The sequence below is a fragment of the Bactrocera dorsalis genome, chromosome 2 (genome assembly GCF_023373825.1).
Source record: "Bactrocera dorsalis isolate Fly_Bdor chromosome 2, ASM2337382v1, whole genome shotgun sequence".
Classification (NCBI taxonomy): Eukaryota; Metazoa; Arthropoda; class Insecta; order Diptera; family Tephritidae; genus Bactrocera; species Bactrocera dorsalis.
The window spans coordinates 11,956,365-11,970,879 of NC_064304.1; the positions used below are offsets into that span (position 1 = coordinate 11,956,365).

The following is a 14,515-nucleotide window of genomic DNA, read 5'->3' on the forward strand; positions in this document are numbered from 1 at the left end:
AAGGCTTGGTTGAAATTGTCCAGTTTTAATATCGACTCATGTGAAGCTCTTTCAATTCCTTTCATATTCTGTTGAAACATGTTTTTCGAGTTCAAATTGCTCTAAGTAGTCCTTACCTAAACTATACGTTTCAAAAGAACCTTTTTCTCACTTATACCTTTTCTTACATAATAGTAATTGACACCTTGAAATTGCGAAGAATACCTACACCATCCTCTAGCAATCTCCAGAACACTTAAGTTCACAGTAGCTGGTCACGTAGCTGTGTCCAAAAGTGTTCTTGGCGTCCGCTGCTACCTTTGAGATGAACGCACACTGGCATAAAATACACGCATACACATACAAACACGAATGCACGCACGCACCACCAGCTTCAAGGCAGCAAGGCGTCAAAGTAGAAAAGGTAAAAACAAAAAAAAAAAAACACTGACAAAAAAAAAAAATAAGTTGAAACGGAAATAATAAAATGAGCGAAATGCATGGGAAAGTGTTAAAATAAGAGCAGAGCGCCGAATTACATGTGAGGTCAGCTGGTTAAGAATGTGCAAATGAAATGTCATTTGTCAACTGTCAAAATAAAGGCAAGCAAGAGCAAACGACTTGGCTGAGGGAGTTGGGGGGTTGGCGCTACAAGCGCTTAGGGGCCAAGCGACTCTTAAGGGAACGACTCAAGTGGAATAATAATTTCAGCATTCATAAGATGATGTTACGCTGACACACTTTGCCACGAATGTGGACATTTATGTGTGTGTGTGTGTGAGTATATTATACAATTTTGCTATTACAATAACAAATTCGTATAGAAACTTAGTAGCTGCCATGCATGTATACTAAAAATGTTATAACTCGCCAAGCAGCACTGAAATAACAAAATATCTCAAAGTGTGTGTGTGTGTGCTGGTTTTATATAACTATGCGCACTAGTAGTGGTAGTTTCTAAAACAAATGAATGCGTCGAGTCTGGCATTTCATCTTGCTGATGATTTGCGAAATAAGTAGCTGATGATTGTTTGCCTCTGCCACCTCTTCTTCGCTGCTTCTGCTTTTTCCTCGCTTTCATATCTTCGACCCTCACACATATCTTTATTGCATCTTTTTCTTACAGTTATGCTTCACTCTACTCTTATGTGCCGGGCTTTGACTTATGTTTTCTTCTGTCTTGAGTTACACCCACACTTAAGTGGCTCAAAATATTACAACTTTCCTATCATTTCGTGGCAAGTTGTATACTCCGTCCTCCGCCCCGTTACCGTTACACATTTGGCAAACTGCTTTAATTTTCCATGTGACGTCAAAAATTATTTTACCACTCAAACCAACGGTAATAAATCAACGCCAACTTTGAAAGCGTAAAACAAAAGTGAAATCGTTATAACATAAAGCGTGCACACACATGTATACATCAACTAACTCAAACATAGTAGATAGATGTGTAGTTGCATGCATTGTTGTGTATGTGTGTGTGTGCCTGGCATCGTTTGCGCGCGCTTATATTCGCTTTGGGAGTAAAACATGGCGTTGAAGCGGTTGGAGCGCCGTTGATCCCTTTTGCTGGCGCAAGCAACTGTGACTTTGCCGCGATAAAGACACGCACAATCTTCTATGCACCATTATACATATGTTTATATGCATGTGTGCTTGTACGCCATATCCATATGCATGTATGTAAGTGTTACACATTTTAGTCGCCCGCTACTATTTTATGGCGATCATCATTAGACTTGATATTGTTAAATCACAAAAAGATTGTCTCTTTAAGTTGAATAAAAGCAGTGAATGACTGCTTCTTTGTAAGTATGTGAGTGTTGGGTTGTCGTGTGTGTGTATGTGTATGCATTTTGAAGCATTTCAATTTGTGCTGCGGCAAAATTACAGCGAAAATATTGGCTTTTCCGCTCTTTGACCTGGTTTTTTGGTGGTTAAGTTTTTAATATTTTATATAAGTGTGTAATTAATTTACTTAAAATGTAACGGTACTAACATTTTTAGCAATGTAGTTCAGGGAGTAAGAAATTCTTCTAACTAGCCTCAAATATTAATCGTTATCGTATAATTTTCACTATAGTGTACTAAATAATCTTCCAATCTTGTAATTAATAAAGTGATAATCTTGTTCTCATTTTTCTTTTTTTGATCTACTAAAAATGATGGAAACACTTAAAGTTTTTCCGGTCCGAAACGTCCGTTAGTAAGGAGATTAATTAGTGTTAATTGAATTTTTAATATTTTTTTGGTCCGCATAATCATTAAAATTTGAAAAAAGATATTATGGAAAAATGAGCAACCATGCCAACCAAGTATATTCACTTTTAAATATTTTTTTATTTGAATATGTTTAACATGAGATACCGTTATTCATTCAAATCTATGACAACTGGAGCTAAACCGAGCCTCGCTCATAGTCACTTATCTCGTACTCACATACTCTAACCGTATGGCTGAATACGGAGTTTATAGCATATTGGGTTAGAAATCTATCATATATTGCCTTTATTGCATATCTAGTATTAATATCTCTGAGGTGCCTATTTTGAAGAGATATTTGGCGGCAGTGATGCGGTTCGGTTCCTCTGAGCAAAGACTGAATACTTTAAAATGGCTAGGAAACTTATAAAATACCCTCTGCAGTTCATCTCTCTTAAAAATAATTTGAACTGGTTTGAAATACTCGTCTTCGTATTTATAATCAACAGGAAGTACTTTTCTTTTGTTTTCATTCCTTCAAGAATATATGAAATTTTCTTATCTTGAACCAACCAATTTTACAACTTTTCGCACTTTAATTTGAAAGCTGAGAGGTTTAACTTTGGAACTATAATTGTTAAGAATAAAATCAGCAGTTTAAGCACTTTATGAAGAGATTCGTCTTAGATTTCTAATATGTAGAAACTAAGGTTGCAAATAATACACTAGAATCATATCGAACTAGTTATTCAGTTTTTGCGGTAACGCTCTGAAACTTTCAGTCAGTGGAAAATACAGATTTTCATCGTGGAAATACAACTTTTGGTCAACATAGTCTGCTTATTTAGCATACTATTGGCAACACTATCACCCTATTCACTATTTGGGAATGAATATTATTTGACCGCATAAATCATGATCAGTACACAATAAAGAAAATATAGCAACGGTCGCTGAGAGTATACACGAAGACCGTGGAGAGTCGATTCGGCACCGCTTGCAATAACTCGAACTAACGTATGGAACGACTAGGTGCATTATACGTCAAGATCCCACAAAATACAACATGTGCAAGTATCGAAGCCGTTCGACCATCTCAAGCGATATCGCTTCGCTCTATGGTTTTTGAAAAGTTCCAATATCGTCTGACGTTTTCGAGCCAAATTTTGTTCAGCGGTGAGACCCATTTCTGGCTCAATAGATATGTAAAAAGCAAAATTGCCACATTCGGGATGAAGTTCAACCTAAAAAGGTTCAAGAACTGCTATTTTGTTCAGAAAAACAACGGTTTGAAGTGGTTTGTGGACCGGTGGAATCATCGGTACTTATTTCTTCACAAATAATGCCGCTGAAAACGTAACGTCAATGGCGATCGTTGTCGTCCCATGTTATGCGACTCTTTGATGCCTGAAATTGAAGCTCGGACCTCGGTGACCTTTATTTCAACAAGGCGGCGCCACTTGGATTTGATAACTTCGGTGAGCAGATAATTTCAGGTTTTGGCTCGGTTTATTGGCCACCAAGATCGAATGATATCACAATGTTAGACTTTTTTCTGTGGGGATATGTAAAGTATAAAGTTTATAACATCAAGCGTGTAATTCGCCAGTTACCAGTCGAAATGGACCATCTGAGACCTAGCCGCGGCCAACACTTGAATGAGATAATCTTCAAACAATAAATTTTAAACAATGTTCTTTCCAATAATAATAAATTTTCCCGATTATATTTGTTTTTTCTATAAACAAGTAGTATAACGAAATGCAACATGCTTTATTTGCAACGTAAAACGCTAAATTTTAACTTTATGGATTTAAGCAAGTTTGACCATTACTATTTTCTTTTTATTACCACATTTTTTATTTTTGGATTATTTTACTTTCCCTTAAGCAATATACCTTCATTTTTGTCACATACTACATTCTTACTTACATTAATCTAATTTAACCATAATTCCCATGCATTGATCTAAACTTTTCGAGTTATGTACGCGTGAGTTAATTAAACTGTATCGATTCACTTCCATCTGTTTGATTAACTGATTCGCATTTAAATCACATTAGCGGCGTATATTAAATTAAAAACGCTATGGACGCCTGAGTGCGCTAATAGCGCTGAAATGTGCAATTAATGAGCTTAGAGCGCTGCATTCTTCACTCTAGATAAAATTAATTAATTATATGCGCTGTAATGAACACGAAACCACACACACACGCACACACAGGAGAGATTTGTGTGCCCAGGTGTGTACAAGGTGGAGTAGTGTCATTCAGTGGCTATGGAGGAGTGTTACTAGGGCGCAACTAGTATGGAAGTGAGCACATAAGGTCAATTGAGCAAAACTGAAATTTAGTTTAGAGCCACTCAATATTAAGTTTGACTACCTTTGACCGAGAAATTTTAAGGCATTTTGGATTTAGGAACATTTTTAGTTTAAATCTTTATCAACATGTGTTATTTTCATATAGTCAAGAGCAACTAATTAGCAAATGTTTACACTACGCTGATTAAAGACAAGCGCCTAGCAGCTTATATCATTTATATAAGCAAATACAAGTGTTATATAAGTAAATATATACGTGTAAACAACAGTTAAAGCGAAGTCTCGCAAATAAATGAAAACTTAATCTTCATACAAGGAACTCCAAAGTGTCTGTTCAATTCACAAACTTGGAATTGAAGGCAAATGAAGAGTGGAAAAACGAAAAAGAGAAGACTGGAAAAGCAAATCCTTTCATCCTCCACAAAAGTTGTCCGTCACTTTTCGCCTTAATTATGCCATAAGCATATTTTAATCTCATTCAATTAAGTTCGCTTTTTATTGTTTTCATTGCTTTAATTAGCAGCACGAGGCAACTACTCGCTCACACACAGCCACAAATGCTTTTTCATAAGTGTATATACATATATGTATGTGTGTGTGCAGTTGCCCGCATGTTTGCCTCATCATCACAATTTGCCATCATTAAATGCACATATTCGCTCTTCTACTCATTTAATCTCACTCGTTCATTCATCCTCTCATGCTCCCACTCACTAACATTTGTGTTTGCTACACATGTTGGGTCACGTGTTTGCTTGTGTGTCAATTGAAATTTAATATTTCCGTGGAAATTGGAGTCCGCCGCGTATGCTCTATTGTATATGCGCTTTTGTGGTCTCTGACGGATATTATTGGGTTAGTAGTTAGGCTAATTATTTCGTAGACAATATAGGTTATTCTCCTTGATCAAACAAGAGGTTTTAGAAGGCACACGAAGAAATGAGACAATCTAGGTTTTGTAAATCTGGTCTTTGTAAACCTCTTTGGGGTCCTAATATGATAATAACCCTTTAAACTTATATTGAAATTAATCGCAAGCTGTCGACGTTAAACTTTTACACTTTTTTGGAAAGTAAGATACCTATTAGTTCCCTCTACGAACTATTTTAAATTCCACGCAAGTGGGTTAGAGGAAATAATAAATTTGTTATTACAATTTTGTAAATTAATAACAATTATTTTTGAAGATTTAAGCGTTGAGAATAGTACGAGTATGTACAATAACGGTTGGCTTTTGAGAAATTTACTAAAATTTCATCTCGACTTTCCCATATGTATATATAATGTAATATGGTGGATTGAGTCATGTGTAGAAGTTCACGCAAGTGAGGAAAGCTCTCAGAGAGGCATTCACTTGGGAGTGACCAGAAACGATTCGACTTCCGGTCTTAGACCAAGTATCCTCTGGGTAGCCAAAGAATATCCCTTCGAAGGCGAGCTAAATTGCGAAGGGATACTATACCTCCCCAAGGATGTGCGCTGGGTTTGGGACCCGCTACGTAAAAAACGTCCTCAATGAACAAAAAAATCACCACTTACCGGTATATTGTTGAGTGTGAATTGAAGGTCGGCGCGTGGTCTGGAGGGTGGCGTGCTACAGTTGGCGCGCAAGATGTCGCCTGGTTCATAGCGCGCGTGTTCGGTGAAGAGTTGCGGACGCTTCTCGGGGAATTCTGCAAATACATAAATAAAATTAATTTTAATTAAGTTGGCGAATGACAAAACGAAATAATACTAAAAAATAATGCTAACGATATTCCCTTAAGAGCTGTAAAGACATCAAAATATCACAAAATAAGGTTTATTTTGCCGAAAATAGCCCATATTGAATGGTTGTAAGTCTTGGCCTGAAGTTATTGTTATTATTGGAAAAAGTGATATATGCCGTTGATCTGAACCGCAATGGCATCGTCTTTTCTAAAAGTACACTACAGCTGGTGTACGCAGACGATATTGATATCGTCGGGCTTAATAAAAGAGCCGTCATGCAACCTTTTCGGCGAACAAAAATTATGCTTCATAAGTCTTTCAATATTCCCGTTCTATTATATGGAGCCGAACAATTGACGATGGCGAACCGCGATGAGAAGGCACTTGGCGCATTCGAGAGAATAGTACTTTACGAGACCTCTGGAGCCGTGCGAGTGAGCGACGAATATCGGTGATGTGGGAACCAAGAAGCGTATAAGCTCTACGGGGATATGGATATACCTACGAATGCTCTGATTAAGCGATTACATTCGCAAGGAAGATGATGCTTCAGCGAAAGGCTTTTTCGACTCGACGGCAAATAATGTCATTGAAAAGAAAGAAATAATGTTAACTTCGGCTGCACCGAAGCTAATATACCCTTCACAGGAGCATTTCTTTTAGTAACTATGTGCTCAGTTTGAATGGAAGCTATGTGCTGTAGTAATCCGATCAGAACAATTTTTTCGGAGATTATATTACTACCTTAAGCAGTAATCCATGTCAAATTTCGTGAAGATATATCGTCAAGTGAAGAATTTTCCCATGCAAGCATTTGATTCCGATCATTCAGTTTGTACGGCAGCTATATGTTATAGTGATTCGATATCGGCAGTTCCGACAAATGAGCAGCTTCTTGAAGAGAACATAACTTTTGCGAAATTTCAAAACGATATCTTAAAAACTCTGGGACTAGTACAGACAGACGGACATGACTAAATCGACTCAGCTCCACAGTATCAGTAGATCATTTTTTATATAAACTATATAGGGTCTTCCACGCTTCCTTCTGGGTGTTACAAACTTCGTGGCAAACTTATATACCCTGTCACATTCCACAGTGATATATTTTTTATCTACAATGAATCCGCGGCTCCGGGAATCCCTGAAAATGTTGCAGAAGTGTTTCTGAGAGACCTAATCACGAACACTGATATTTGCGTGACATACAGTTCAAAGTCAACTGAATGAAGTTTGGAAAGTTATTGAAATTTTCTTCATGCGAATCTTGCATCCACCTCTGTGTGTGCCGATAACATCGAAAAAGCAAAGGATCTCGTCATCTCTTTTCGATCGATTCAACACATTTTTATTCATGTTCTGAACACGAAGCGTGTCAATGTTAGACTCATACCGAAAGGCCTGAAAACGTTGTCATATTCGAGCATGATTGTGACTGGCCTTTAGGACAAACACGAGGTAAGAGTCTGCGCTTGGTCACCATATTATTTAGATTTAGCTTCAAGTGGCTTTTTTCTCTTTTCGAGACTGAAATATTCGCTTCGGAGAATTCAGCATGGGCTCATTAAGCAATTAAAAGTCATTCGCTGAAGCATCAATGGCAATCTCAGCCCAGACTTATAAGAAGTGTATGGAAAATTAGATTAATCGTTTGCAGGCTTTGTTTTGAGTCAAAAATAGTCTATTTGGAAGCCGAGATTTGCAAAATGTCTTAAATACGTAATTTCATTATCGTCAAAAATCATCCGTTAGAAATATTGGCCAGAAGTGAAAAAACCTTACATACTGTTTATTGCCAGAGTGAAGAAAGAAAGTTGAAGGCTTAACTAATACTTGAAGGATAGATGATGAGCGTCTGCGAGACTATAGTAGAGAATAATTGAGCTACAAGCTGAAGCATTAAGGTTAAGAAAGTATTTTTTATTTTTTTTAATTTATTTCTTTATCGCTAATAACATTTTATCTTTACAATTTAGTTGGGATTCGTTGTAATATCCGAAAACGGACATATTTAAAGCCGTGTATAGAATTTTTTAAATCAAATGATTATGGGAATTTGTCATCGAAGCAGTCTAAAGGCCTTCATATCCAAATTACTTTACTCTTAATTTCCCTGTCGTCCATTTTTTCGAAATAAAATGAAAAACATTTAAATGTTGAAGGCAGCTATCAATAAAGATGATACTCACAAATGTACTTCTATTCAACTAAGTTCATAAATTCAATTGCATCGCAATATCCATACGACAGTTTGTGTAATAAATAAGAATCTCTGTGAAATAAATATTTCTAGATTTACACATACACCTACACTCACACATATGTATATATTTATGAAAGCAAGGGCAACATATGTGTATAATCGCACGTTTTAAGTATTCTTTAGGTGTTTAACCATGAATATTTACCTTTCGTACGCACACATACACTTACATATATGACAAATATATATACGAATATACTTCCCTTCATGTGTCTGAATGCCACACAGTGCCAGCTTCAAGTAGTTACTTGCTGTCATGTCAAACGAATGTAAATGAAACAAAAATATTTGTTAACTAAACACAGAAATAAATACAACCAATCACACACACATGCGCACACTTCTATTCATACACCGTACAGCTGTGTCTCGGATATTGGAAATGCTTTTTCGTTTGCTTAATTGTTTGGCTTGTCAAGCCGGCGTTGAAGTGTGAATATTTGCAAAGCACACACAAACACACATATACAATACACTCACGCAAATATCAATATGCCGTTATTTATATTCAATGTTTGTAGTATTTGCCGACTTAGTCTGTTTGCTTGAGTTGTGTGAAGATGTCGCAACAAAAAATAATTTTTGCTTAGTTGGAATGAAAGTGTGGCATTAGACAAAATGAATGGCAATGCGAGAATGGCAGCAAAAATTAAAGTAGTGAGCATTATGAAGCAACAAATATACAGAAATACATGCATTAGATGACTAGTTAAGTTCACGCTCTTCTGTTCTGCTCTGTCATTCGCACGCGCTACTGAGTGCCCACACACATGTATTATATGAATACACTATTCATTAATAAGAAACTAGCGTTCACTCACACGTTTTAAGATAAAAATATATAATATATTATTTATATGTATATATAGTATACAATAGGTTCTTATACTATATATATAATCATTTATATATGTATATCATTTTCCATACATTTTTTTTAGGAAAACGACTAGAAGTCTCGCGTGATTTTTGCTTTAAAGTGCCCATTTAAAAGTATTAACAGTTGAAGCTTGATTAACTTAAGATTTTTATTTACATATGAATTTTATTTGCCAAAAATCATTAGAATAAACGGAGAGATTTACCGATATTTTGTACAAAAAGTGTTCGTTCCTTTTATTCTCCTTTTTGTTCCAAGATTTGCTCTCTCAAATAAATATAAATTTTTTTTGACCCTCCCTAATATATACATATATCGCTCATTTGCTGCAAGACCGGGCATAATTCAAAAAACGCGATTGTTCGTTATATCATACTTCATGTTGAGTGAAAAATTCATATGAATACCGCTTATATGCTCCGCTTGAGAAGAGGTGTACGGTTGGAGTCACCGTGTAAGGTTGTAGTAAGTTGAAAACTTTAAAACGCGTTTTCTGGCGAATCGATTTTTTTGACTTATGCCGGTCTTGCAGCAAATGAGCGATATGCACTTTAACAAATCGAAGCATCTTGAAGAATCTTTGCTGAAAATCGATTTTCAAGCACTAAGATTAGCCAAAATTGCTTCAAGGTTCAATATGGTTTGTGCCTAGAATCGGTGCTGAGTATTACCTTACAACAACAGTTTAAGGAACATTCTTGAAAATTTATTATAACTTTCAAATTCTTTAAGATAAATATTGATTCAAAGCTCATATCGATTTTTAGTAAATGCTGAATAACTAGTTCAGGGTCAGTGTTTGAAGTTTGTGCGGTTTTTTTCTTTGAAAATATGTAAAAACAATATTTTTGGAGAATACTGTAGAATTGACAGAAAAAATTCCGATCCGAACCGGGTACTTGAAATTGAATGTTGTGGGAACGTGCTGTGGTCTTTTCACTTTTGATAATCGCCTGTGGTAGTTTTGATTCTTACCGGAACATAATCAACATGTGCCTTAGACGCGGACGGGGTATCGTAGAATAATTATCCATCCACTCAAGATTTCTTTTCTTAGATGAACTGCGCTTTGGGTAACACTTCGCCATTCAATTGTTGTTAGAACCCAACAAAGGAAGAAATAAGCCAAGTTAGTTTTCTCACCTTTGGACTATTATTACTGTTGATTCCATTAGGAAATCCTAACTGTAACATAGTAAGCCTTTCTTCACGATCTTCAGCCGTGAAAATCGACTTTGACTCACCTAGTAGTGCGGTAATAAAGTGATCAAGAGGTGATAAAAAGCTTGATTGTAGAGCATACTCTCCAGGAATTATTTCAAGTTTCGAGTATCTTTATATTCTTAATTTCTATTTTTAAATGGTATCCTGCCTGAACAGCTTTTGAAGAAGTGTTGTTTTGGAAGTTTCACTGTTTCGTTTCATTTCATTCAAGTGGAGAAATAACAAATTAAGAACCTAACATTTATACATAGCTCGAAAAATGAGGTTCTATGAAGTGGCTTGCTATGATAATTGAATCAAAAATTGTCTTGAGAACTGCTTAGCTAGGCTTGAGTTTTTCTTATATGCACCAGGAACTTTTCTAGTTTATATTGTTCTGCTTCATCAGCTTTTGAGATTATTTTTATAGAAAGAAGAAACCGACGGGTTAGAGATGACATTGGTACTTGGAAAGGCTTAAGATGCGTCGAAATTATAATGCATTCAATGTCAAATGCTATAAGCGATAAAATGGCTATTGAAAAATTTAATGCGATGTCCACATTGGACTGAACTGCTGGACTTCAACTCTCTTTTTAGTGAAACTTTAAGAATGCTTGGTGAACTCCGATTTCTTTGAAATTTTGCCTTATTAAAAGTTAGTAATTTCTCACAAAAATCTATAGTTTCTTTAAAATGTATTAAATTCCAACTCGCCTTATACATTTTCATGACGTCAAGAAAGATGCTTTGCGATTCCCTTTAGTTGACAATGGAAGGCATAATACTAAGCAAACACGAAAAAGGGAAATGCATAACAATTATGACACTTGAACTGGGGCGCTGTACAACACATTTCGGATGGCATGCAACGCTGGTACCGCCGCAAAGCAGTGACAGCGCAGACAACGAACACTTTAGCGAGCAACGATCAACACAAACACCGACACATTCGCGACAACAACGCAGCAATCAAGCAGGCGGACAGACAGGCAGACAACCTGATAGATGGATAGACAGCGAGACTCGTATATAGACAATATAACCGTTAGAGAGCGGCAGTTGACATGCTTAAGTGGCATACAACACTCCTTGCAGCTGCCAACATAACCGCCATCAGCCACCAGCCACCACTCATCAACCATAGCCGCGATTGTCATTGGCGCAGTGAATGTGTGATTGCATGTATATATGTGTGTTAGGCACGTATGTGTGACTACATGTATGTATGCGTGGGCGCGTTTGAATGAGCGAGCAGAGGGCGCCATCATCGTCATCGTTATCATCGTTAGCGGCGTACGTTGACGCACTTCAACACTCCACAATTGTTAGATAAAAACAGAAACAACAAAAACTCAAAAACCTAAACAAAAGCAACAACAACAACGAAATATTAGAGGGAAACAAAACAAGTGCAAATGCTTGCTAGTACTTTTGATCTTGTTTGGTTGCCATTATATTTGCCATGCAGTGTTGCTGTTACGTTTGTTGTTGTTGCATTCGCATTCACATTCATTTGCGCGTATTTGTGTTGCCTTTTGTGTGTTTTGTTGCTACACACTACTCCAGTCGCAGTGCCGCGCGCCAGTATGTTTCGTATTCATTGCGAGCGCGTGTGAACTAAAATGCCAACACTGAAAAACAACAACAACAACTGCAACAAAAACAAAAGAAGTCGAGTATAAACAAAAGCAAAAAGCAGCTAGCGTTTCAGCGAGTGGCACAAAACCGACTGTGACATGAAGTATGTAGAGCGAAGTAAAATGAAATGAAGTGGCTCGACGTGGCGGATGAGTGACATTTGCATTCTGAATTTGTACATAACAGTACATATTGTCGGTAAGCGCGCTCACGCTTTCATTACAACACATAGACGCACACAGCGTTTATATGTACGCATATAATGTGTAATGGCAAAGCTAATGAAGAAATGAAAAATATTGCGACAAACATGACTTCGTGTAAATGCCAGCGGTTGTCTTCATAATTGCTTTGGCATGTTTTGAAGTGGAGTTTCGGTAAATTCCTTAAGTCAAAACAATGTCGAAGTATAGATACATAATGTATTTTGTTTTTGTTTTTTGAAAAAAGTTTCTTTGCTCATTGTTTGAAATTTAATTTCTGAGAATTTATTTTGTGGAGCTTATTGGATCGACTTCCTGCTTAGTAATTACGTTCAATATTTTGGCCAAAATTTACAATAAAATTCTAGTCAATTATTTGAGGATAGTATAAAGCATAAGAGAGTACCGATTTCAAAAAATTTTTGAACTTTTGACCTTTTAAAGAAACCTGAGATTTTGACTCGATAATATTAGGTAGTCGTTTTCGTATTTATGGGCAAACTTCAGCTAATTTTTTATATATTTATAATTAACTTGAATGAACCAAATATGAACTATTTTGGTAGACCACTTTTTTCCATTATTCCGCTAGAAACATTACTTCATCAGTGTATACCTTTTCTGTCTTCTCGGCGAAAAACTGGGACAAGTAATTTTCACAGGCCTCTCTTGAAGCCAACTTTACTCCATTAAGGGAGTTCTACATTGACCGAAGCAAATAGTACTTTGATGGTGCAAAGTCAGAGCTGCATGGTAGATGTATCAAAACTTCCCAACCAAGCTCTCCCAGTTTTCGCCGAGTCATCAAAAATGTATGTGGTATAGCGTTGTTCCGATGCAAAGCGAAGCCATTTCTGTTGATTAAATCTAGCCGTTAGTTTTCAATTGCTTGCGCAAATCTCATCAGTTGTTGGCAGTAAAATGTAGAATCAATGATTCGATCATGCTGGAGCAATTCATAGTACATGATTCCTCACCAATCGCACCAAACACTCAGCATAACCTTTCAAGGCGTCAATGCTGGCTTTGCGATCATTTGTTGAGCTTCACCACGCTTGGACCATGATCTTTTTCGCACATTATCATGGTATTTGATCCACTTTTCGTCTCCTGTTACCATTCACTTCAGCAATGGTTCGTTTTCAATTCGTTTCAGCAAAGAATCTCACATGTTAATTCGGTCCATTAAATTTTTCACAGGCAATTCATGTGGTACCCAAACAGCGAGCTTTTTTTTGTAGCCAACCTTTCTTATATGGCTTAAAACCGTGTGATGGTGAATGTTAAGTTCCTTAGCGATGTCATGGCTGCTTATGTGACGGTTCTTGTCAATCTTTTCCATAACTTTATCGACTTTTTCAACGATAGGTCGACCAGAGCGAGGAATTTCCAGAACGGAACCGAGCGAACCATTGTTGTGCTACACAAACTGATACAACACCCTCTTCGCAAACTTCACGAGTTTCATTAGTGGCTTGTGTGGCATTCTTCCTTTTTTATACAAAAATTATAAAATATTGCGAATTTTTAACGTAACTTATTTTCAACTTCCCCGAATTTAATTTTTTTTTGTTGAATGATGCTTTCCTTTTCAACACTATATATTAACATAAAGTGATTGGTAGCACTGGAGATATACGACTGCAACGCCTTCTATTGAAAAAATACGAAAAGACTTTTTCGACTACCCAATATTTTATTAGTCCACGGATATTATCCATTTCACTAACAAATTTTATCTACTACCGGACTTTTCTTATTTTATTTCCATACTAATTGAAATTACACCAGTGCGTATTAGTAACATATACTTTGAGGTTTCTTATTACCGACTTATTAAGCATACATATATCTTAAGTAACCGTAAATATTTCCTCGCACAAACTGAATACTGAGCTGAAACTAATAAAGACGAATACACACACAAATACACGTACAAATAGAAACACACATACACCCATACATACACATACACGGAAAAACTGCCTGCATCTTTAAGCACTTTACTGTCTAACTGTCTGTCCGTCTGTCCGTCTACCTGCCGCCACTCTGTTTGTTGTTCCTTTGTGTGATGGAGAGTGTGCGAAAATAAAAGCCTGCAAGGCAAT

The 14,515-nt window shown here is 36.6% G+C and overlaps 1 protein-coding gene across 1 annotated transcript in view; it reads right to left on the minus strand.

Annotated features, from left to right (window-relative positions):
- The window catches only part of LOC105227563 (uncharacterized), a 183,588-nt gene that overhangs the window by 45,045 nt on the left and 124,028 nt on the right, over positions 1-14,515 (minus strand). Inside the window, exon 5 of the mRNA XM_049450566.1 lies at positions 6,047-6,180. Coding sequence (XP_049306523.1) covers positions 6,047-6,180 — 134 coding nt within the window. The remainder of the gene's footprint in view (positions 1-6,046; positions 6,181-14,515) is intronic.